Here is a 27505-nt window from a genome sequence, read left to right as displayed (position 1 = left end):
TAAGATCGGTTATGATGCCTTGAGGGTGTGAAAATCTGAGCAGCATTAATAATAGCTATTGAAGACTTAAAGTTCCATTCAGACGTTTGAGGTTTGAGGATTTTTTTTTTTAGCATCATAACTCCTGTCTTCGGTGTCAAATGGTTTTTCAGAAATCATTCTAATATGCTTACAGTTGAGGTCAAAAGTTTACATCCCCCTTTCAGAATCTGCAAAATGTTAATTATTTTACCAAAATAATAAGGATCATACAAAATGCATGTTATTGTTTATTTAGAATTTAAAAAAAGTTTACATGAAATTGATTCTTGATACTGTGTTGTTACCTAAATGTTCACAGCTGTGTTTTTTTTTGGTTTTGTTTAGTGATAGTTGTTCATGAATCCCTTGTTTGTCCTGAACAGTTAAACTGCCCACTGTTCTTCAGAAAAATCCTTCAGGTCCCACAAATTCTTTGGTTTTCCAGCATTTTTGTGTATTTGAACCCTTTCCAACAATGACTATATGATTTTGAGATCCATCTTTTCACACTGAGGACAACTGAGGCACTCATATGCAACTATTACAGAAGGTTCAAATGCTCACTGATGCTCCAGAAGGAAAAACCATGCATTAAGAGTGGGGAGTTAAAACGTTTGAACATAATGGAGATCTTATTTTGGCTAAATATCATATTTTTTCATTTAGTACTGCCCTTCAGAGGCTACAGAAGATACGTATGCATCATGCATTTTTATGATTTGTGTAAGTATAGAAAGTTCAGTGGCATTTGTTTAAAATAGATTCTTTTTTTAACAGTGTAAGTCTTTACTGTCACTTTTGATTAGTTTAATAAAAAAAAATATATATGTGTATATATATATATGTGTGTGTGTATATATATATATATATATATATATATATATATATTACTGTCATCTTCGAGAAATATATATTGTAAGAAAAAAAAGACATTTTCCATATTTAGACTTAGTGGCCATGAAAACCTTATCTACCATAGTCTACCTTTTGCATTTTTTGCATTCATTTGTAGAAAAATGATCCACTTTGGCCTACAAACCTAAATCTAGCCCAGGATGAAGGTATGACAGCATACTTAGCGCATTTCAAATGTTGCCTTCTCTTTGTTTTAATTAGCAGTGATTTTGAGAATGGCACACTGTAGAGCGCTATATTTACTCTGGAGAAGGTTTTTGGGAACGCTCGCCAGGACCATAAACGCGCTGTGGCATAATTACCATAGGAGCTTTTTCTACTGTTTACAGAGCACAGTGTTAGATCCTTTAAAACCCCAGCATCGCGAGCGTCTCCTGAGTACCACGAGTCTTTAGCTCAGTGTGTGCATACAGCGATATGTGTGTATTCACCAAAAGATCCCATCTCTCCACAAACATTCCTCATATCTGCCTTAATCAGTTTGTTTGTTCTCACCCCAACGCTTTAGTTTACATAAGAATTAAACAGAGATCTCCACACGAGAGCTTTTCTGATGTGAGATGCTCTTGAGTGGGTCCTTGTAGTTCATCCTAGTTTTTTTTACACTCAACAAAGTACACGAATGGGCCTTGACCCATTCTAATGGAATATTTGGCAGAGCTCTGAATTTTTGTCCAGTTTAACATGATGTGACAAAGTGTTTTATGAAATGAAACCAATTAAAATAGCAATTTAAACTGGTTAAAAAATGAAATATCTAATTGTGTTGTAATTGTAATTTTTTTCTCCTATCCAAGCCTAAAATGCAGAAACAATTTGTTTGTTCAGTGATTCTAATGCACTATAATGTTAATGTTTTCGTGATCTGACTGTGAAAACTGCTAATGTTCTAATTTATAAACAAATAGGGTTAGTATTGCATAGGGTTTATTGCAAATAATGCTCCAAATGTTCAGAATGTTTTAAAACGGCATTGAATTTGACAAAGTATATTAACTGGCCATGGAACAACCAAGCTGTATGAAGTAGTTATCCTGTTTCTGAGTCTACCTAGCAGAAAAATGGAAAACATTTAAATTTGTTTACCAATCCAGGCTTTAAAGAGTCAAGAGGTCAACTCTTAATGCGGTATAATGTGACGGTCTGTGCCAGGAGAGCCCATGGAGCTCATTTTGATGTGTCCGCTCTGGCCTGCAAAGTGCATATTCAGTTTCTTCTGCATCATTATTTGTTTTAAAGGTCCTTTGTCAAAATACAAAAAGATAAAATTCCCCTGGAGCATTTTATAGTCTGAAGAAGAGTGGGATATTAAAATGTGTATATACTTCTGCTTGCATTATCTTTTGTTGAAATACACAGTTTAAAATTACATATACTTGGCACTCTTAGTTTTACATACTACAGCTCATTAAAATTTAAAATGAAGTCAAAAGTTTACATACACCTTGCAGAATCTGCAAAATGTTAATTATTTTACCAGAATAAGAGTGATCATACAAAATGCATGTTATTTTTTTATTTAGTACTAACCTGAATAAGATATTTCACATAAAAGACATATAGAGTAGTGAATGTCTCACTGAGGCTTCAGAAGGAAAAACAATGCATTAAGAGCCAGGGGGTGAAAACTTTTTGAATACAAAGATCAGGGTAAATTTAACTTATTTCTTCTTCTCATGCAAGTATCTTCTGTAGATTCTGAAGGACAGTACTAAATGAAAAAATATATATATTTAGGCAAAAGAAGAAAAATGTACACATCCTCGTTCCGTTCAAAAGTTTTCACCCCCCGGCTCTTAATGCATCGTTTTCCTTCTGGAGCATCGGTGAGCGTTTGAACCTTCTGTAATAGTTGCGTATGAGTCCCTCAATTGTCCATGAACAATAATCACTAAACTAAAAATAAACACACACACACACACACACACACACACACACACAGCTGTGGATCATTCAGGTAACAGCACAGTATTAAGAATCAAGTGAATGTAAACTTTTGAACAGGGTAATTTTTATAAAAAATCAACTCTTATTTTTTCTTGTGGGCTACGTGTAAATGTCTTTTATGTGAAATATCTTATTCAGATCAGTACTAAATAAAAAAATAACATGCATTTTGGTAAAATAATTATATCTTGCAGATTCTGCAACGTGTATGTAAACGTTTGACTTCAACTGTATATGTATTTCTTAAAGTATTTAACTCTCTCATCTGCTCTTCTTTTTTCACTCCAGTGTCTATTGCTCTGAAGAATGATTACTTTGTGAGAGGGGCCGGCCTACCCGGACGTTTCAAAGCAGAGAAGGTGGAGTTTCACTGGGGCAGCACCAATGGGTCAGCTGGCTCTGAGCACAGCATCAATGGAAAGAAGTTTCCAGTAGAGGTGAGTGTGTCACAATATGTCCATAAGTACGTCAACTACAATAGAAAAACAACAATATCAGTTCCACTTCCTTTTATAAATGCAAGATTAATAGTCTTTCGGTGTGTTGGTGCCATTAGTACAGCTTTGGAGACCTGATCAAAATGTCAAATCTCATAGAAAAAGAAAAAGTTTGTGTCTGGTGCCAAAAGGCCTAAAGGAATCCATTATTTCTTTACAAAATCCTGTTCACAACAGTCCTTGTGAACAGTCATTAAACCACCTACTTTCACATTTAAAAAATCTCATTAGAAATGGATTTTAGACGAGGAGGATAACGTTACTAAATGAGTTTCTTCAATAAAGTTCAAGGATTCCACCTTGACTTGAGTAGGTTGAAAGTGGTATACTAATCTGCACTAATTGAAGAACCTCTCAATGAAACTGGGATCGATGCATTTTATTGACTTGATGGTGCGGCCGCTACATTTCACAGAAGAGCAAGGATATTTGGCTTCCTTTTCACCTCAGGGTGTTATCTTTGTAAAATTATTTGAGTTCTGGTCTTCTTCACCGGTTCATCTTGGTGTGTAAATAAGCAGTTTCAATTACTGTAATAGCTATTTTATATATGTGATGCGGTCTAGGAAAACCCAACATTTTTTTAGGTTTTGATACCTTATAAAAGCTGGGTTCAAACCCTTTCCAAAACTGTTTTGCTTGAACGTAACCAAAGTTATGACTATCTTAGGTTGGCCGATAGTGATGATTTTCAGGAGTGGGATTTTGAGAAAAACGGCTTTAAAGTGAGACGGCTTTCACTTTCACTTTACGGGTTTAACGAGAGCTGTCAGTCAAGTTAGGAGTGCTATACTGCATCATTACACAAACAGACTATGGTGTTTTTAATGGGCATAGTCTCCGACCTTTTGATCACCCATTTTATGTTTAGATAGCACGAATAATGCAGCCGACCTTTGTAGTAAAAGTGAGCGCAGCGCAACTGTTCGCACACTGTGCATAAAACAGACTGTCATCGCACTCCTCTTTAGTAACTTCATCATCCGATCCTTCATCTCTAGATGTGAAATAGTCCGTTATAACATTGTTTAGGGCACTGACATCACCAAGATTGAGCAGATTGAGATGAGTAATATTGGTTAAGTGAGCAGCTGCAGTACTTTAGCCGGCGTTGTTGCGCTCCGCCATCTCACAATATTAAATAAATAACTTTGCTTGCCGTAGTTTACACAGGACTGGCGGAGAATGTGAATTGATACACCTTTACTAAATATGTTACGTGGTTTATTTTAATAGGTTAACTGTTTTTGTGGAGTTAAGGGAAAGCACCTCCGCAGCGTGTTCTTAACATAAGAGAAATACACATTTCTGTTTGCATTTCTCTGCACTAAACAAGTAAATTTCGCAGAGATATTTTCAGAGATGATAGACAAGATGTTATAGAATAATAATTTAATAAAAACCTAATTTTGACAAAAAGTGACATTCAATCTGTGTTTTGTAAATTTTGTGGAAAAGAATGAGAAAAACAATACCGAGCTCCAGTGCTCATCTCAGTCAACAATGATGAAAAGCCTTAAATCTTTAATTAAGTGTAATTCCTTTTTATGCCTTACAGGTTATTTTTACTTGTTTTTAACAACCTTACAGTTCAAAAAGTGTCTGTTTTGCCTTGCAGATATTATTTTTTCACAAGATTAATTTTAGCTTTCGATTGTAAACCTTCACCATTCTTCCTTGAAATACTGGATGCACATTCAGGTTTGAGAGCTGTTTGAGATAAAGTTGGGCGCATGAATCGCTGTGCACTACAGTCATTTTTCATTTTGAAATTTCTGAGAAAAGCCAGAGAATTCAGAATGGACGCACCACTGCATTGAAGTTAAATATTGTTATGCAATCACACATTATACACTCGAACAAGTCGGGAGTGTATACTGGCCTTTTTTTGTTTGCGCACATGGTTTCTGTCCCATTTTGATTCATTAACTAAACGTGTTTGTGCTGTGCTTTACTTTCGGTCACCATAAACTCTGTATTGGCTCTTGGAGGAAGCTAATTGGCTAATGAGGTTTACTGATAAATGAGTAATATATTTCCCCCTGTGAAGACACAATAAATGGACACCATTAAAGTCAGTGATTTAAAAGAGGCCTGAAGGAGACTGATTGGTTTTCATTAAAGACTTTAACTTTGTTCTTTCTTCTCTTTATTAGCGCTTTAATTCATTGTCCACCCCTTCTGACTTTGTCTGGTCTTAATTACTTTGTTTGGAGGTTAGTTTTCCGTTGCCTAGTTTTTGCCTGAAATGCCCTGGGTTCCTTTGACATGTCTTTTGCCTTGCCAAGGGCGTACAAGTCTGCCTTACAGAAATAGCACTTTATTTAATTCCATTTCATTTCGGTGTTCGAACAAGGTCAGAATATGCTCAGAGTAGAAATGAATCCTAAATTCTTGAGCCAAACCCTACTGGCATTTATCCATGATCTAGCGGTTTTTCTTTTCTGCCAATACAGTGTCTACACAACAACAATTTAGAGGATGGGAAAGCGAAATCATTTGTATTCATCAGTCTAAGTTTGTTCGAAATTAGCTGCCACCGAGGTCAGACGACCTGGGCTTGCTCCACCTCTCTGGCAGCACTTTCTCATTAGACGAATCGACTTCGCTCCATAAATCCCATTTTACACAGAAATACAATTGATGTGTATCTGCACACCGCCGGATAGCCGCTAAGCATTATCTAGCGATTTAAAACCCAAATGCACTGAAGCTGGAGACTGAGAAGAGATGCATCCAATTATCTCTCGACGGCTTCTGTTGACCTCTGGCTCAAATCTGGCACAGTAAATTAAACTACAACAGCAATAATGTTAATTTTATTTTTTGCCTTTTTTGCCACTTTTATTACTGTTGCTTGCCAAGGCAAGCATCAGCATTAGTGTTTAAATGAACTCTCAACCCAAAGTATTAATCTTTGGCACATACTGTTTGATGTTAACCCTATAAAGCCTGATGTGAAATTTTTTGACAACAGTTTATTGTAACTTTCGATAAAATGCAGTTAAAATAAAAAAAAAAAATGTGCACATAGATTTTGCATCACATTTGATACATTAGGCTTTTGTGGCTCATATAGTAAGATATAGTGGGAATATACAGTTGAGGTCAAAAGTTTACATCCCCCTTTCAGAATCTGCAAAAAAATTATTTTACCAAAATAATGCAAAATGCATGTTATTGTTTATTTAGTCCTGACCTGAATAAGACATTTCACATTAAAAAAAAGTCCACAAGAGAAATAATAGTTTAATTTATCAAAATTACTCCATTCAAAAGTTTACATACACTTGATTCTTAATACTTTTAATAAGAGCCGGGGGTGAAAACTTTTGAACAGAATGTAAATTTGTCTTATTTTGCCTAAATATCATATTTTTTCATTTAGTACGGCCCTGCAGAGGCTACAGAAGATAGTTACATGTTTCCCGAAATACAAAATAAGGTCAATTTACCCTAATCTTCAAATTCCAAAAGTTTTCACCCCCTTGCTCGTAATACATGGTTTTTAAACGATGCTAAAACGAGTGAACAAATCCATATACCTACTATAAATTCATATCTGGGGACCAGAGTGTTAGTACGCAACTACATAGAAAGTGCTAAAAAACCAACCATAACACCTTAGCAACCAGATAACAACATTATAGCATCTTTTACAGGCCAATACTAAACCTGTCACCTGTTTTTAATGCAGTTTGGGTCATATACTTTACAATGCGTATTTCACCATAGCAAATTTCTTGTGAAGCATCTAAAAGGTTGAGTTTGCTTGGAATCAAAGCCTCTGCTTTTTTTCTTTAAAACAAATTTTCCTGTCCTGAAGTGTAGGATTATATGGTTAGCCGCATTTTATTCTTTGCATTTAGCATTGTTTTCTCTTTTCCCGTCGGCAGCCTTATCAAAACAGACTCCCGCCCCGTCAGTCGAGAAGCACTGGTCTAACAAAACGAGAGCTTGCTATTTTTCGTGCATGCATCATTAAATGACCAGGGAAATGTGCTAAAGTGAAGTCTGCAATGTAAAATGAAGAGAGAACAACATCGGCAGGCAAATAATGTCGGCGCATGAAAGGCTGCCAGAGAATAAGCTCAATTGGAACGTGATTGTCATAGCGAGGCTTAATCTTATTCCCTGCATTTCAACGATCTCTTTCACGATTGCTCAGCTGCTGTGAGCTTTGACATGCCATTCATCCCGCCTTCCTTTCTCCCTCTCTCTCTCTTTGTACGGTCGTCCCTGTTTTTTCGGTAATAGTAGATTTAGCATTTATTTGACACATGGCACTTTGTGCGTTTGTTCAGAGACAATGTTTAAGGCAACAAAGACACGTTGTTTATTGCGCCGCGCCGAGGGGATTTGCTTCTGAGGTTCGCTTTCTTCCTAAATCCGTCCTCAGAGAGAAAGCGTATAATCCTTAGTTGTCTCAGATGTCAAAATGTGGAGTGATGAGAGAAGTAGGATATGACAGATATGCCGTTATTTTGCGTCTGAAGATGATGAGAGGAATATCAATTCGTGAGGATTTGACAGCGTACTGTACCAATTTCGATACCACAATGCATTGTGTTTACCAAACAGGAAAGTCAAAGCTGAACATTAGTGTGAGCCGTTTCATACCCTGTCAAATAAGAATGCGGTTATAAAACCATGTTCTCATCTCTTTGCCTCATAGATGCAGATTTATTTCTACAATTCAGATGATTTTGACAGTCTGAGCACCGCGATAAAGGAGAGACGAAACATCGCCGCCATGGCTGTCTTCTTTCAGGTGAAGATCTTCTTTGATTTTTTGGGATTTTTCAATGTTTACCAGCCTGTGAAATAGGGCTCTACAGCTCTTGGTACCAGAGACCGAGAGAAAGAGACTAAAAACATCAGATAGATTTGGTTTGGGTCTGTGTAGCCCCAGGGTCTATTTTCACCATTAGCAACAGGTAGGCGAAATCGCAGACATCTTCTGCTGCCCTCTAGCCATCTTCTCACAGTATCATAGAATAAACCTGCTTCTTGCTTCTGTTTCAAAGAATAATGAGAGTCCATGGGGCAAGGCATTGCAATAGGATAAAAGTTGAAGTACAACTAAACTGCTTCAGAAGTGTAGCTGCAAGACTTTGTGAGTGACTAGCATGATGAAGTAGCCTGCTAACCTTGACTGTTCAAAGGTTCATGCAATCTTTATTCATTTATGAACATGTAAGCGATGACATGACATAACCCAGAAGTCTAGATTTGGCTGGTTAGCGTGGCCTCTTCTGGTAGATGTGGTTAGCTGTGTATTCTGAAGAAAAACTGATTTTAATAAAACTCTTATATAACGCTAATAGTGCAGTATACTTTTCTAGAGGATAAATGGCTGATTATGCAGGCCCAGATGGAAAATCTAAATAAAGTCTGCAGATTTTTGTGGAAAATCTACAGACTTTAGTTTGATTTTCCATCTGGGCTTGCATAATCAGACATTTATCCTCTAGAAAAGTAGTCTGACCACTGAAAGGATGATTTAGACAACTTTACAGCTAATACAACACACATTTTACTGTTCAGAAAGTTTGGGGTTGGTAAAATTTTTTGTTTTTGGAAGTCTCTTCTGCCTACCAAGGTTGCATTTAATCAATCAAAAATACAGTAAAACAGTACTACTGTGAGATATTATTACAACTGTTTTCTATTTTAATATGTTTTACAATTTTATTTATTCCTGTAGTGGCCAATCTGAATTTTCATCATCTTTAATTTTCATATCAACCTTCAGAAATCAGTCTGTTTTGCTGATGTGATGCTCTAAAACATTTATTATTATTGTCAGTAGAGATGCACGATATTATCGGACTGATATCGGAATCGCTTTTAAATGTAAATATCAGCATCGGCCCGATATGAAAAAATTATGCCTGTATGTCTTGCTGAAGTTTTAATTCTGTAGAAGCGCTGTTGGCCTGCTTCTATTAAAATGAAAGTAAAATACACAAATAACATTTAGACAACAATAACATTTTCGGATTAAATAAAGCAGTAATTGATGTATATAAATGTTTTGATTTAAAGGCCAGAAGAACCATGAATTAAAAAAAAAAACACAAATATGACACTTGTAAATTAAATAATTTTATATATTCTGATTTATTCATTAATGTGTAATATGGTTTTTTTTTTTTTAACAAATTATGAGCTCTATTTTGCTTTACACCATCTACAAATGCAGTCTTAAAATAAAATGTTATGGTTACCACTGCATCTTTCTGAAAAAAAATGCAGAGATTGATATATAGTTTATTCATAGTTATTTTCAAAGCTTCAGCTGCCATTCTAAAACAACTTCAGTACCGTTTTATTTATTCTAAGTTCTTGTTAAAAACTAACCAAAATTAAAAATAATTTGCTTGTTATTTTCTCCTAGGAGAGACTTGGTGCTGTTTCCAAACAAAAGGAAATATATTGGAATTGGCATAGGCTGTCTGCCAAAATGAGTTTCAAAATATCTGCAAAAATCCAATATCGTGCATCCCTAATTGTCAGACTTTTGTGGATTTTTTGTGGAAACTGTAATGCATTTCAGGATTCATTAATGAATTAAGTTCAAATGAACAGCATTTATATGAAACAGCAATTTTTTTTTGCCACAATTTAATGTGAATAAAAGTATTAATTTCTTTAAAAATATGTATTTTCTAACAATTTGAATGGTAGTGTAGAAAAAAGTCATATAACTGCTTAGGATAGTTCTCTCAAAAATGACACGTCTTTAATTACTTGTCCTAAACCTGTAAAATCTTCATTCATCTTTGGACACAAATTAAGATATTTTTGATGAAATTAGAGAGTTTGGACAGCAACGTAACTGACATGTTCAAGGACCAGAAACATAGTAGTGTCAAAGACTGGCATGGAAGAAATTGTTGAATAAAGGTGTTATTTTTGTTTTCTTTGCACACAAAAAATGTCAGTAGCCTTATAAAATTAAGGTTGAACCACTAATGTCACATGTACTGTTTTAACAATGTCCTTACTTCCTTTCTGGGCCTTGAACGTGGTAGTTGTGTTGCTGTCTATGCAGGGTAAGAAAGCTCTCGGATTTCATCAGAAATATCTTAATTTGTGTTTTGAAGATAAACGGTCTTACAGGTTTGGAACGACATGAGGGTGAGTAATTAATGACTGAATTTTCATTTTTGGCTGAACTATCACTAAAATGCAAATGCTTAATATTTCTGCTTTTGCAGAAAGTGCTGTGAAATGCCCTGCTTCATTGACCTCCATTGTAATTGCATTACTACAAATGTTTCAAGATTCAAAATTTTGAAATTCAAAATTGCAAATGTTAGTTGTTTTGTTTGAAGGGCAAATGGACATAAAGCAAAAATATATACCATTATGCTCCTACCAGCATTGTCTCCTGTTTATTTTTACTTTTCCTTCCTTTCCAACTGTGACAAATGTTCTTATTGAGGGTGAAAATGGCACATTTTCCACGGTTTTCTTAATGAGTCGAGCCAAAAAGGAAGATTTGTGGTGCACAGCCTCAGTATTCAGAGATGTCATATGAATGTATAGAGAAAAACAGGCTTAACAGGTCAGCGTGATGATCCGTGGAAATAACATAAGCTTTTTTGCAGAGCGGCACCGTATTCATTCCCCTTCATTCACAACATACTTCGCACACTCACATACAGTAGATTTTTACACACCTTAACTAATGTGACAGGCCTATTCTTCACACTGAAAGTAGAACGCAGGTGCGTCCTATGTTTATCCATTGTCAAACGGTGAAAGAATAACCTACGTCGGCGGACTTAAACTCTTTCGCCCACATGTGACAGCGTTATGGCTTACTGCTATTAGTGTTTAGACGAATGGTGTCATGTGGAGTGTGACATGTCCGTTCCTGGGGGTTTTATATAGTTAATCGATGTGGAGCTCCTGTATTGGTGGCTCCCCTGGGCTCTTTTATTGCCACCTAGTTCAACCAAATGAATCCTCAGAGAGCACAAGTGAGTATATTTCATCTCTGACCTGAATGAGCTTCTCCATCAACCTGAATAAAAGGTGCTTATGTCAGCGTGCTCTAGTTTTTAATGTTGCGTAAGCAGAGAACATGGAAAAACTTATGTTCGATAATAGCAGGATTTAAATGCAGCTCATCTTTTTTGTGTTACTTTAGAGACGTACATAGAGAAACTGAATAATTGCTGACTTTATGTCACATTTTTCTGTTTTTTTTTCTTCTAGGTGGCGAAGAAAGACAATATCGCAGCTGAGCCCATCATAACGGGTCTCAAACGGGTAGTCCATCATGGTAAATGTTGCTATTTAAACAGCTTTCAGAAAGTACAATTATAATAATATGAAATAAAAACAAATAAAGGTAATAAATAATAAAAACAGCACACCTTAGTACAAAAAATGCTCTTTTTTTATCTAGAACTATTTTTGCTGTATAGTCAGTTCCTATGTTGGTTATATGGCTCTTTGGAGAATAAAAAGGTCAGCTTCTTCAGAACAACATACTGGTTCTAATAGAGGAAAAGTGAAACTTTTTTAGATTCTTAGAAGAAAATAGACCGTTTTCTAAAAGAACCATATTTTAGGTTCTTTTTTTGGAATCAAGAACATGGACTTCATATCATCTGGATGTATACACAATTTTAATTTAGAATTTTCTTTTAAATAAAAGAATTTGTGAAAACAAACACTATTCTTTTTTTGGAGTCAGTAAGATTTTAAATTTTTTATTTATTTATTTTTTAAAATATATTAAAATAACTGCGAAAACAATAATATTGTGAAATATTATTGCAATTTTTTGTTTATTATTTTAAAAAAAAAGAATAAACAGTTAAAAAGAGCTGCATTTATTTGAAAGGGATTTTTTTTTCAGTTTTCTAAAAGAAGCATAATTTTCAAAAGGTACTTTTTTGGGATTAAGAACACAGACTTCATATCATGAGAATCTAAATTAAAATTTTCAATTTTCTTTTTTAAATAAAAGAACTTCTGTGAAAAACACTATTCTTCAAAAAATTGGGGTCAGTAAGATTAACAATTTTTAAAAAAAAAATGTAAACTATTTTTATTTATTTATATATCTATTATATGTATTTTATTTATTATTGCAAAATCAAAATCTGGATTTTTAATGAATAAACAGTTTAAAAAAACTGCATTTATTTGAAAGGGAATTTTTTTTTCTTCATTTTTCTAAAAGAACCATAATTTTCAAAAGTTTTTTTTTTTTTTGGAATCAAGAACACAGACTTCATATCATCAATTTTAAGTTTTCTTTTTTAAATAAAATAACTTCTATGAAAACACTATATTGTCCAAAGGTTTGGGTTCAGTAAGATTAAAAAAAAAAAAAAAAAAAAAAAAATTGTTTTTGAAAAATGACTAAAATTATTGATACTTATTATTGCAATTTTTTCAGGATTTTTTAATCAATAACCAGTTCAAAAGAACTGCATTTATTTAAAAGGGACTTTTACTGCATTTACTGTCACTTTTACTGCATTTACTGCATTTACTGTCACTTTTTGGTAAAGTTATAAAGGTTTTTACTGTCACTTCTGAACAATTCAATGCATTTTTGCAGCATAAAACCATTAATTTCTTTCAAAACTGTCTTACTGGTACCAGACTTTTCAACCATCTTTTTCAAAAACTTGGTCCACCAAGTTGCAGTCTTGGAAATAAAGTGAAAGCTGGGCAGATGCTTTTATTTCTAAATACCAGAGGAACTAACAATAAGATTATAAAATATCACCAAAAATTGTGTTCACGCCACATGTGCTGCCTCATAGTGCTTCAGTCAGGCTTTATAAGATCTCTTACAGTCTTGGTGTGTTTATGCTGTCTTTTATTTAACAGAGAAGGAAACAAACCTTGGTTCGTTCATACTGAGGGATCTGTTGCCATCCTCCTTGGGAAGTTATTACCGCTACACCGGCTCGCTCACGACACCTCCTTGCAGTAAAATCGTGGAGTGGATCATCTTCAGTCGACCTGTTTACCTGTCCTACCACCAGGTTGGCACACACATACACACACATATAATCATGCCTTCACATTCATATGATCATGTATCACCTCCAGCTGTGTGCACTATGCTTGAAATTGGCTCGCGTCCATTCTCCTGTATCATATTCGTACCATCTGCAAGCACACAAACACAAACAGACAATATTACACTTGCAATGTGACTCATCTGCTGTGTGCTCAAATGTTCCTGGAAATGAGACTTACTTTAGATTTACTAAACAAACTCATGCGGTCATCTATGTGTATGTATATGTATATGTGTGTTGTAGACATATAGCATCATTACACTGTATATAATGAAGTGGTGCTGATTTTGACCGATAATAGTGATTTTTTTCAAAAGCTATTCTGAGGATTCACAATGTTAGTATTAGCGTTTATTTGTTTGTTTATTATATATAACATGTAAGTTACTTTAAATAATACATATATTGTTATGATAATATTCTGTAAATAATTATATATATCTATATGTATACAAATTTTTTACATAGTGATATTAATATTATTTTTAATATATTATATTATTTTTCTTATTTACTTATGTAATATTGTCACGTAATACAAATAATATTGATATATTATTATTAGTGGTAATAGTAATGATAAATAATAGTAATAATAATAGTAATAATAATTATTATTATTAATTATTATTGTTAATAATAGTGGTCATTATATCGTGGTCAACGATATATATATATATCATAATATAGCTGTTTTTGTTTTAAATAAAGTCTTTATGATATCAAAATTTTTGATACCACAGAAATTTCACAACTCTTGTCACCCGTGCCAATAGCACAAAAAATAATACTAGTATATACTATATATATATATATAATAAAAAAAAATATACATTTTTCACATTTTCTTTTTTCTCATCTTTTTTTCTTGCTTTTTTAAAAAAAATAAATAAATAACTGAAAATATCCTTTAAACCACTTTTAGGTTAAAATGATCTTTTGATATAGCTATTTTTGTTTTAAATCCTTTTTATTTTTTAATTTTTGTAAGTCGTAGCCATCAGAATTAAAACAAAACAAAAAAAAAAAGAAAAATATTTCAGTTTGTGTGCAATGAATCTAGAATATAGGAAAGTTAGCTTTTTTAATTAAATTGGAAAAAAAAATAACAAACTTTTCCATGATATTTAATTTTTTTTATGTATCTGTAATAGTAATACCATTATTATTCACATTTTGCAATAGTTTTTTCTTTTTTTTTTGTTGGTGAATGATAAAATGACTGAAAAAATCATTTTAACCACATCTAGAGCGTTCTATCAACCTTCCTTTAAATTACTGTAAAAATTTAGGTTAATAATTTACACACTTTTATGTTGATGTATGACTGAATGGTCACTCTGAATAAATCAACCTCACTCCCAAATCTCAGTCTGGATATTTACACAGCTAACATGGATTAACTTATCCATTCCAGTCTTTTACTTTTTTCTTCCTGCTTTATTCAGCATCGCACAGGTTAAAGCCACTAAATCATACCCAGCATGGACTTCTCTCCTTTCTACACGCTTTTTGCCAAAATAAATTGAAAATAAATTCATACATTCCCTTCCAAAGACACCCTAAAAATGGTGAAATGAAACAGAAAATCAAGATTAAACTCATGGATAATGTTGTTCTTTCTGCCTCAAACTCTCTCTTTCTGTGTAGCTGGAAGCCTTCTACTCCATCTTCACCACAGAGCAGCAGGATCATGTGAAGTCCGTGGATTACCTGAGGAATAATCATCGGCCCACTCAAGATCTCGACAGCCGGAAGATCTTCAAATCGGCTCTGATAGACGATTGGATGCCCGATCTTATGACAGACAACATGGCCAGTGCTGCAGACTCAGAAACTTCTCGAGGTACGATGGCTTTCTTCCCAAAAGTGGTCTGACCAGTCTAGGAGTAAGATAGATCATCATAAACATCATAGCCTTTCATAGTCTTCAAAAGGATCCTGTGATTAGGAAATAGTAACAATGTCTGTTTCAGGAATGTAACATCTGTACATTTAGCACTGGAACTGTGGGTATTTCTCTTGGCTAAATCTATAGTTCAGTTTTATACTTCATAGATGTCTTGTTTGGATTTCTTCTCATCCGTCTCATGCATAAAGTGCAAAGCTGGTTGTTTTTGGGATATCCATTGCTCTTGAGACAGACTGAATAAATAGGATTTATTAATGCAGCGACTACAGCAGCACAGCGCTCTGAGCCGAGCCTGTAACTGGGGGACGCAGTACTGTGTGCGTTAATGATAGCGTTGTTTTCCTCTCCGGCTGAGGGAATTGATTGCTATTGGTTGTGATGAAGTCGGGAGTGATGCAACACAGCCGAAAGGCGGAATAATCATCATTAATATTCCCTCTAAAAATAAACTCGTACAAATGAACACTGTGTGGCCAAACAGCAGTTCTGGCGTTTTTTGTACTATTGCAAAACCTTTGCAATAGTACAGCATTTATTTTTTTCTGTTTCTTTTTCTGATCTGTTTCAAATGCTTTCTTCCATGGCGTTTTCCTTGAGTCGGGCACACTTTTGTCTGCTTTTTTTAAAAGAATTAGCACAAAATGGTTTTGTTGTGAGGATTATTAGATATTAAGTTATATAATTTATAAATGTAGTTTAAAATAATGATATTATATTATGTAGCAATCAGCCAAGTCAATTTAACGTCTACATTTTTACATAAATTGTAACAATAATTGCCTCGTCGACCATAACCATTCAGCCGTGTTACCAAAATTATTGTAAGATAATGAAAATTGTAAGATAATTGTATTGTAAGATTGAAAATCAAATAAAATGTGTGTTTTTTTAACTTATGGAAATTAAATAACTAAGAAATCCAATTTAATTTAGAAAATATTTAATTTCAAAATTTAAAATCATGCAACCCTGTTACCAAATGGTTTGTTTATTTATTTATTTATTTATGGCAATTAAATTGTAACAAAGATTGCCTTGTCAATCTATTCAGCCCTGTAACTAAAGTTATTTGTAAGAAAAAAAATCTAAATGTTTTTTTTTTAATTAACTACAAATTTAATTTAGAAAGTATTTAATTATTAAATTTGCTGTGTATGTGTGTGTATAAATTCTAATAATTTAATAGTGTAATATTATTTAATGAAATTAAATTAACCAATGTAAACCAATTTATATTTACACAAATTTGGCAAAGTATATTTCCATTTCATGCTCAAGCATTCAACCCTGTTGCCAAAGTTTTAGTTATTATTTATTTATTTATTTATTGAAATTAAATTGTAAGTTATTGTAAAAAAATAATTAATTAATTAATTAAACAAAATGTATTTTAGTGGGGAAAAAAAAATCAGTTTAATTTAGAAAGTATTTAATTATTTAATTTGCTGTGTGTATGTGTGTGTAAATTATTTAATATTATATTAATTTTTAATATTATAATAATATTTATTTATTAATATTTATTTATTTATTTAATAATATTTTTTTTAGTTTCTTTTTTTATTTCTTTCAATTGTTTAAATTGATTGTATATATTACTAATATTATTGATATGATAATGAAAAATTGTAGTTATTGATAAACCAATTACATACATTTTTCAAAGTTTGTTGCCTTTTCAAGCTCAATCAATCGACCCTGTTACTACAGTTTATTATTATTATTATTATTATTATTATTTATGGAAATTAAATAACTACTGAATCAAATTTAATTAAAAAAAAGTATTTAATTTGGTTAATTATATATATATATATATTAGAGCCCGACCGATAAAGGATTTTGAAGGCCGATACCGATACAAATATTTATTGGTTTTAAAATCCAATATTCCGATATATCGGCCGATATTTTTTATTTATTTTTTTAAATTTAGGAAACGCGCAACAAAACATTAACAGATTTCCCTAACATTAGTTATTTGTAGTTATTTATGAGTTTTAACTAACATAATATGATAATGCATTTTAAAAAGAAACTTGTTTCTTTTATTGTCACAATTACAATGTCAGCTTGCTTATCCCTTTACCTGCACTTTTTAAATTCTTTCCACCAAGCTACATCAAACCATTTTCAATCATCAGTTGCTGCCTGCCTTCTAAAACCTACTATTTAGCGATCTAAATTCATTATGTGACTCGTTAATGCTGCTGCTGAACGACAGTCTGCAACGCACACTTGGCGTCATTGGATTTCACACACATGTAAAAGAAAAGCTAACTTTTATGCACAAGCTACGTTTGATACTTTTTCTCTATGTCTAAATGTTCACTCCTCGCAAGTCTAACTTACATTTTACAATGCAGGGACTGTAACTAGAGATATGCTAGTTATAAATACAGTAATCATTACTTTATTTAGGCAGAATAAGTTCGTTGTCGTTTCCAAGCTCATTAATGTTAACGTTAGCGGTCTTCCACTGATAGTGGCATTAGCTAGCTTTGTGGTTAGCTAGTCTATGATGAGCCATAATTTAGCAATGGATAACGTCATACTGCAAATTGTAAAACATACATTTTCAATATAACAGGCCAAGGAGAGATGATACGTCTCATTGCTATAACTGTCACGCTATTAAAGAAATACTTCAGTTTCATTGTCAAAAGTTAAAAGGACAGTCAGTCAACTACACTGTAACAACGTAACGTAATTACTAGCTAATTCCGCTTCACTCTCGGCTTATTTAACAGCAGCAAAACTGGACATGATAGTCACGAATTTTGTCATGCTTATTTGAGTTAAGAGAACTGATGGGGATGTTCTTTTAATTGTTATTCAAGCAATGTATGTCTCGTGACCAACTCACCATGAACACACTTCACCGATGATCTCACTCGCGGATAACTGGTTCTCTCTGCCCGACTCTGGCTGGATCAGCAGGTTGCAGGATGTGTGGCGCGTTATACACGAGTGTTGCCAACAGGGACGGTGTAGAGTGCCCTCTGGTGGACAAACTATACAACGCCAACACTCATGACATGGTTGAAGGGTGTTTCGTCCATTTTTATTTTATTTTTGAAATATTCATTTATCGACCATTATAAATGCCGATACCGATAGTTTGGAAAATGCCTAATATCGGCCGATAATATCGGCCTGCCGATAAATCGGTCGGGCTCTAATATATATATATATATAATGTATATATATATAAAGCAAATAAATATATTCTAAATTCAATTTGTAAAATTTATCAAATGTACCTAAATAATTTATTATTATTATTATTGAATTTTTTTTTTTTTAATTGTAGTCATTGATAAACCAATGTCTTAATTTTTACACAAATTTGGAAAAGTTTATTGCCTTTTCATTCAACCCTGTTTCCAAAGTCGTAAGAAAAAAAAAATGGTATTGTTTATGTGAAATAAAAGTTTATTAGTACCTACAAACATCATTAATTTAGTATTTAATTATTTAATTAGGTAACTGGGTTGAAAAAGATACAAAGCTCATACAAAACTTGTACAAAATATTACAGATTTAGAACGCAGAATCATTACATTTTCTAGAGGACAAACATGTCCTTTTACTGACTATTTGTTGATAAAGAAATAATAAATAGTTCATTTTAAACCATTCCAAGCCCTATTTTGTACCCTAATTGCAGAAAATGCTATGTAATATTCATACCTGTCAAGCTGAGAGCGTTACCGTCGCTATACCCAGTGCTGACATCTTAGCTTGTTGACTACATAACCCAAAGAACCGCCATGAGAATAGAGTCAATTTGAATCATCAGACTGTGTGTTATCTCTGCCGGACAGTAATGGCGGCAGTCATTAGCATGCTGATGATTGAACTGATGAAAATAATGGGCTCTCGCTGAGTCACCCGTGCTAACAGAGCTCTCGAGGCCGACTTCCACAGCAGATGCCCTTTTACTAATCACCCCCTCGTCCTCGTTTCACTTCTTGTGTTCTTGCGATCTGCCTCTCGTTTCACAGACGTGTTTATCACAGGCTTGTTGACAGGTCGCTAATGCTGATACACACACATTAAGAGTAGAGGCTTTCGGCATAATGACCTTATCAAGCGCCACTTACGCGGCCCGCCCAGCTTGACAAAAACACGGCCCACCAAATGATTTGTGTGAAAAGTGACGTCAATCGTGCAATCACGTCTGTTAGCCTTTTCGGCGGTTCTGTGGTCATAATTAATAACAACTTTTTTGTGACTCAAGAAAAACATGTTAGATTGATGTGTGTACTCCAGGTAATCTGAGCTGCTAATGTTGGTGACGCAGGTTCATTCTGACCTGCAGTTTTTCACATATTTTCTGATTTGCCGTGATTTTGTCACATCACACAGTAGTGTCTCTTTCATGGGGTTGAATAGCTAAAAACCTGCTAGAAAGCCTGATCAGGGCACATTTGATAAGGGTTATTTTTTGCTGCAGAACTAACCTAGTTCATGTTTGTATTGTCTGAGACATCAAAAAAGCACCAACAGTGAGGTCACTGTAACAAGGAAGTTGAAAACAATAGCCACTGAAATAACATGATGATTTTTTTTTTTGTGATGTAATGGTCCTCAGATACCTTTGCCTCTCTCTACGCTCGAAAACACATTAGATCAACAGTACTACCAGTATTAACCAACATTAGCTAAGTATAACCATGTTATTGTTTATATTTTTATTTTATATATATATATATATATAGTATAAAAATAGTATACTCTAAAAAATGCTGAAAACAGCCCAGTACTTTGTGAAATATGGACAAACCCAGTTAAATGTTTAACCCAACCTTATTTAACTCAACTTTTGCTCAAAAATGACTATATTTCTGGCTTAAAATGAACCCAAAATAGGTTGGAAATTAACGTTTATTAATATGTTCAATGAATAAACATTTATTAATAAGGTGAGTAAATAATAGCGATGCACTGAAATAAAAATTCTTGGCCGAAACCGAACAAAATGAAACACTGGGCCGAAGGCCGATTACCGAACACAGTTTTTCGTGGTTTTCCCCTCATGTATTTTGCTAATTTTTTTCATTGCATAAATTAAATAGCCAAAATGTGCTATTTTGTCTTGCTTTTCAAAGAAAAAAATCCATTAACACTAAACATTTTTAACATTCTAGTAGACATTATAACCTACCAACAAAGCACATTTAACTTAAAATTACTAAGTTAGTAAAATAATATGTTGTATAATATGTGTTTTTTAATGTACAAATAAATGCTGCCTTGCTGAGCAAAAGATACTTCTTTTAAAACATTACAATCCCAATTTAAACACTATGTTATAATAAATGTATTAATAGAGCTGTTGTAATTATTGTTGTCATTACTTTTGTCTTACTTTTTTTTATTTTACAGTAAAATTTCAGTACTAACTTTTAAGAATGTTGATTTTTATTTCGAACACGAAAGAGCTTTTTTTTGCTATTCTCGGCCGAATAATTTCGGTTGCCGAACATTTGTGCATCCCTAGTAAATAATAATTAAATAATAAACATTTTTTTAAATTGCTTATTAGTAAATGTTCACCTGTTGCTGATGCTTCTAGTAATTATGTGTCTGATTTTTTTTTTATTTAGAACCTATTTTGGGTTTATTTTAAGCCAGCCATATAGGCATTTTTAAACAATAGTTTAGTTAAATAAAACTACCCGGTTTGTATTTTTACATTAACAGTGTAATCTAGATTCTATTTATTAAAGCCAAGTATGAATCTCATCAAGTTAGTGTTTTTAAGCATTTTACAATTATTCTCAAAGATTAACTTAAGGCAGTAACAGTTTAAACAATATATATTTTATTTGTGAACTTACGTTCAGCTATTCTTTTTAATAGTTAACTGTTAACTATTTTGGAATTTTTCGGATCGTCAGTCATCATTGCTTGGTAAATAGTGATCAGAGACACAGAGATTTACTTTAAATTTCACCAAGCTGATTACTCGCTAAAAACTCCCACAGATCATGTTTTTATGCCATTTTAAGTCTTATTTTGATGTAACAAAGTGGTTATGTATAAGTGTGTGAGTTGTTTACTTTTTTGAATATGTCTTCCCATTAACAGCATTATATTGTTCATTCACACTGATTCGCAAAAATGCGTAACGCACACGAACACAAGAGGCGAGATTTATCGCATGAACCAATCACAGCCGATCATAACTAGTCATATCCAATCATATGGAGGCATTGCCTCCCCCCCCATGACTTCCCCTGCTGGTGTTGCTGTTGTACAATGTTTCTTTAAAGTGGTCATTGGATGCCCATTTTCCACAAGTTGATATGATTCTTTAGGATCTTAATGAGAAGTCTATAACATACATTGGTTAAAATTTCTCAGGGGTAGTGTAAAAACACCCTTTTAAACCTTGTCAAAATCAGCCCTGTTCAAAATGAGCCATTCTATTGCATGTTCCTTTAAATGCTAATGAGCTCTGCTCACCCCGCCCCTCTCTTCTGTGGGGTGACGAGCCGGTCAGTTTATTTTAACTGCGTTTAGCTGCGAAACTTGCTAACTAGCACATTATGCAAAGATGCATAAAACCCCTTATACTCACTTCTGCTGTAGGTGAAGCTGCATGACAAATGATTTGCGTGAACATAGACACATTTATGTATATCGCCAGGCCATTTCCTCTGCGTCTTCAGTGGCTCAGATGTCGGGAGTAAATGATGACTGCTATGATCATTATTACATCCAACAACAGAACACCTCAATCGCTCAATCTTGTCTTCCCTTGCACCGGAGTTGAAACAATGTTAGTCAGAGTCGGACTGTTCATAGGTCACTCAGGGTGGGTCTAAGGTAAGACGGCACACGGACAAGAAGCTGAGAATGGCTTAATATGAAAAAGGGGATATTTCATATAAAGATTACAAAAAAAATGTATTTTTATCATTATAGGGTGGTTGTGTACACACTCTGCCAAAACACATTTATGTTCAAACAACATGTAAAAATGATATTTGCATCCGATGAGGTTTATACACTTTTTAATGTTGTATTTTGTAACACTGGCGTTAATTTATTTTTGTGCAACTAATTTCTGTCATCCAAAATTTTAAGGAGACACTGCCTTGCTTGCCTCCTCAGAGCGTGCATCTTCCGGCCTCAAACTTTTGAACGCTAGTGTACTTTTACAGCATTAATTTTTCACCATTGTATCTGCATTTTAACTGACGTGCATGATTGGTGTACTTCTTCCACCACTGAGAATCACGCACACACACAAACACTCAGACGTCCTACTGTGTCCACAGCAGTGCACGCAGCCACAGCCACGCATGCGTGTGCTCACTGCAAGGCTGTTTGAAAGCCTGGAGGCAGATTGAGATGAACTCATGTATTATTTTCCACTTTGAAGCAGTTTCTAGTGAGAACGCTTTGGTGAGTCAGACAGCAATAAAAGATTTAGCTTCACCTGGGGGCTGCAGTCGTGGACCTGCACGGCTGAGATCTGGCTCGGCTCCCACTGCCGAAGAGCCGTAATTCCACCCGTTTATCTCCAGTCACACATCCCTAATCAAATGAGAACAACTGTACCCTCTTCCTCCTTGTTTTTATCAGTCTTATCTCATCGCTCTGCTTCTCATCTCTCTATCCAGTCTGCAGCAGCATCCCTGACAACATGAAGGCCCATGCTCTAAACAGAACTGCACTTGTGTTGACCTGGGACAGACCGTCAGCTGTCTACCACCCGCCTATAGTGGGCTTCCTTGTCTCCTATAGTTGGATGAAGGATGAAATGCCTTTTGAGAAGACCTTCACGCAGAGCGGCGAACACAGCACGGTAAGGCTTCTGACAATGAAAGGCAAAGCAGTTTGATCCTTACAGAAGAGCACATTCAAAGTGTCAAAGTCCTGGTTTCAGCTCAACCATTTATTCAATCACTGTGTTGAGGCTACATTTGACTGAAGAAAACACTGTTAGAACATCAACTTTGGTCAATAGAGATGAGTCTCTGTTGAAGAGATAGCTCACCCAAAAATGAAAATTACCCCATGACTTATTCACCTTCAAGCCATCCTAGGTGTATATGACTTATGCTTTTCAGACAAATACAATCAGAGTTATATTAAAAAATGTCCTGGCTCTTCCAAGCTTTATAATGGCAATGAATGGGTTTTGAGATTTTGTAGGCGAATAAAGTGCATCCATCCATCATAAAAACTACTCCACATGGCTCCAGAGGGTTAATAAAGGCCTTCTGAGGTGAATAAATGTGTTTGTGTAAGAAAAATGTCCATATTTAAAACTTTATAAATCATAGAACATAGTGTAAGTTCTAGATTATGCTAGTCTCGCAAGAGCTTTGTTTACAGAAGCAAAGGATGCAAATTTTCTTTTGTTTAGCAAAGCAAAAACCAGTATCCTCTTGGCTTATATCTAAATTTTTCTTAACAAATCCTCGTTTTGTACTTCTAATTCATGACTGGTGTTCTGTTTTGCTCTCTCTGCTACACTTCCGTGTTTGTCAACACATTCGCCTGCGTCCAACGTAATCCACTAAAATGGCTCTCTCTCATAACAGTGGAAACTAGAGAAAACGGTTTATGAAGTTGTAAATGGAGATATTTTTCTTACAAAAATTCATCGATTTGCTTCAGGATGCCTTTATTAATCTTTTAAACTTTTTATGATGGATGGATGCACTTTATTGGACTTCAAAATGTCAACAGCCATTCACTGCCATTATAAAGCTTAGAAAAAACAGGATTTTTTTTTAAATATAACTCTGATTGTATTTGTCTGAAAGAAGAAAATCATATACACCTAGGATGTCTTGAGGCTGAGTAAATCATGAGGTAATTTTCATTTTTGGGTGAACTTTCACTTTAAATGTTAAAAAAAACATGAGTGTCAATAACATGGATTTAGTTAATATTAATATATTATAAGCTACTGTTCCAAACATTAGTAAGATTTTTTTGAAAAATAATACTTTTTATTTAGCATTGATGCTGATCAGAAGTAAAGATATTTGTTACAAAAGAGTTCTATTTTTATTTTATTTTTTTTAGAACTTTCTAAACATCAAAGAATCCTGAAAATGTATCATTGTTTCCACAAAATAAATTAAGCAGCACAATTGTTTTCAACATTTCTAATAATGATAAGAAATGTTTCTTGAGCAGTAAATCAGCATAATAATGATTTATGAAGGATCGTGTGACATTGACGAATGGAGTAATAATGCTGAAAATTCAGCTTTTGCCATCACAGGAATAAATGACATTTTAATACATGTTAAATTGCATAATGGTTATTTTAAAGTAATATTTAAATAATTAGAAACCATATTTACTTTTTACTGCATATTTAAACAAACAAATGCAGCCTTAAGTGTATTAAAATGTGCTCATATTTATTTAATTTATTTTAATGTCTTTTAATTTTAGTTAAAAATAACCTTATTCTTAGTTTGTTTCATGCATTTTTGTATTGGCTTCCTAAATAAGGAAAAAAAATAAAATAAATTGCTTAGGGGGTCACAGATCCCTTGTTGACTACTCTTGAGCTAGACAGGAGTGTAAGATGTAATGGAACACCTCTGCTATGACAAATCCAGGATCTTGAGACGTGTTGTAGTGCCCAGACTTGTCAGCAGTTATCTGGATGAAAGAGATTAATAAGACTTAAAACACCGTAGCAGACGCGGTTGTACGGGACAGATGTGAGGATGGCAGGGTGGCCCGATTGGCATTATGAGCCAATTAATTAATTTAATTTAAACATTTGAAAATATATATAAATTTTACCCTTGAAACAACAACTTGAGCCTGTGCCCAGAGCCTTGTCATCTGGACCCCAGCATTCCCTCATAATTCTGATGGATGGACTGCTCTCATCGATTTGATGGACTTGGACAGCATTTTGTCTTTCTTCCCTCAAGTCTAATGAATGACTTACACCCATGTCTGTCAGTCACCGTATTGGAGCGGCCTTAGACGCACAGTATCCATGACAACAAGACAGTGTCCAGCCAGTTGAAGGAACTTTTTCTGATGAGCGCTGTCAGTCTTTTTTAGCCTTGGTCAAATTAGATTTGGATTTAGTTGAGGGATATAACTGCCACGGTTAAAGTCCAATTACATTCTTTCACTCTACATCCCATCATGACTCCCTCATCTTTTTTGCCTCTACATTTACATTTTTATTTCAATTTTGAGCCCAGTCACAGGTTGCGCCAGCGAATCAAGACCAACTGTGGGTATATGAAATTCAAATGAATATCCATCTATTTCTGGGACACAGAGGATCGCTGAAAGACAGAGCAGGACACTGCAATAAATAAGTGTCAATTTATACAAATAATAATGGCAGATGTCAAATTTGCTTTGACATTTCAGTTTTGGAAAATAAGATCTTGTCAGATTTACATCCGCTCACACTGTGTTGTGTAATGAGGTTTTTGGATTTGTGTGTAGTATTTGAAGGGACGCTCTGTGTCCAACATTGGGAATCAGTAAATTAGACTTAATTGTGGTCAATTGAAGACAGCTTGAAATCAAAATTGGAGTTTTGTGGTGTTTAATCCGGGCCTGCTGGTTTTGAGGCATCTATATTACTGTACACTCAGAAGTTGACTTTTAAAAACTTTTCAAAAGCAGATACAGTTAAGGTCAAAAGTTTACACCCCCCTTGCAGAATTTGCAAACATGTTAATTAATCTACCAAAATAAGAGGGATCATACAAAATGCATGCTATTTTTATTTAGTACTGACCTGTATAAGATATTTCACATAAAAGATGTGAGAAACAAGAGAAAATAATAGTTAAATTGATAAAAATGACTCCGTTCAAAAGTTTACATCCCCTTGACTCTTAATACTGTGTTCTTACCTAAAGGTCCACAGCTGTGTTTTTTATTTAGTTTTTTTGTTCATGAGTCCCTTGTTTGTCCTGAACAGTTAAACTTCTTGCTGTTATTTAGAAAAATCCTTTAGGTCCCACAAATTCTATGGTTTTCTAGCATTTTTGTGTATTTGAACCCTTTCCAACAATGACTGTATGATTTTGAGATCCATCTTTTCACACTGAGGACAGCTGAGGGACTCATATGCAACTATTACAGAAGGTTCAAACAGTCACTGATGCTCCAGAAGGTAAAACCATGCATTAAGAGCCGGGGGGTAAAAACGTTTGAACAGAATGGAGATGTGTACATTTTTCTTATTGCTGAAATATCATATTTTTTTCACCCCCTGGCTCTTAATGCACGGTTTTTCCTTATTTCCTTTTCCTTTTTATGCACTACATGTAAACATCTTTGTGTGAAATATCTTATTCAGGTCAGTACTAAACAAACAATAACATGCATTTTGTATTATCCCTCTTATTTTGGTAAAATAATTAACGTGTTGCAGATTCTGAAACAGGGATTTAAACTTGACCTCAACTGTTTGTGCATTGAAAGTCTATCTCTTCCTGGAAAATTAACTACAGTATTCATGCTGTGATCTCTTGCTCAAGGTTTAGTACAAATTTTAGTCTAATGAAAGGCTTTCAAAAATGCAAATGGAATGACAAATTAATAATTCACTTCAACAGTTGCTGTCCATTTTAAAAAGATGGTTATTTTGTTCAGTATTAAACGTCCACTAGTATTGTTCAAAAATTGGAGTCGACAAGATTATTTAATTTTTTTAATTAATTCTTGTATGCTCACCAAAGCTGCATGTGTTTGATCAAAAATATAGAAAAAACAGTAATATTGTGAAACATTAATAATTTAAAATAGCTGTTTTCTATTTTAAAAAATAACATACAACCATTATTCCAGTCTATAATAATCTTTCTAATATACTGATTTGTCTCTCAAGAAGCAATTCTTGTTATAATCAATAATGAAAACAATTGTGCTGCATAATATATTTGTAGAAATCATGCTAAATTGTTTTCTTAATTTTTTGATGAGTGGAAAGTTTAAAAATTACAGCATTTTTTAACATTTTTTTTATAGTGTTATATATATATAAAAAATGTATTTCTTAAAAAAATTGTAGCATTTATCTCAGTATTCCTTGCATACTGAAAATGTGCATACTGTACATTAATGCAAAAGTGTAGTATTAGTTATTCTAAAGGTTTCTAGTTTTTATCTCTGTCTTCTTTGTG

The 27505-nt window shown here is 33.9% G+C and overlaps 1 protein-coding gene across 1 annotated transcript in view; it reads left to right on the top strand.

Annotated features, from left to right (window-relative positions):
• The window catches only part of ca16b (carbonic anhydrase XVI b), a 110763-nt gene that overhangs the window by 56246 nt on the left and 27012 nt on the right, over positions 1 to 27505 (top strand). The window contains 6 exon segments of the mRNA XM_051112476.1: positions 3172 to 3320; positions 8056 to 8151; positions 11610 to 11676; positions 13245 to 13402; positions 15092 to 15287; positions 22991 to 23175. Of these exon segments, the coding sequence (XP_050968433.1) occupies positions 3172 to 3320; positions 8056 to 8151; positions 11610 to 11676; positions 13245 to 13402; positions 15092 to 15287; positions 22991 to 23175 (851 nt within the window).

This window comes from Labeo rohita, chromosome 6 (genome assembly GCF_022985175.1).
Source record: "Labeo rohita strain BAU-BD-2019 chromosome 6, IGBB_LRoh.1.0, whole genome shotgun sequence".
Lineage (NCBI taxonomy): Eukaryota > Metazoa > Chordata > Actinopteri > Cypriniformes > Cyprinidae > Labeo > Labeo rohita.
The sequence above is the reverse complement of the archived record's forward strand: the minus strand, read 5'-3'. Positions and strand labels throughout refer to the sequence as shown.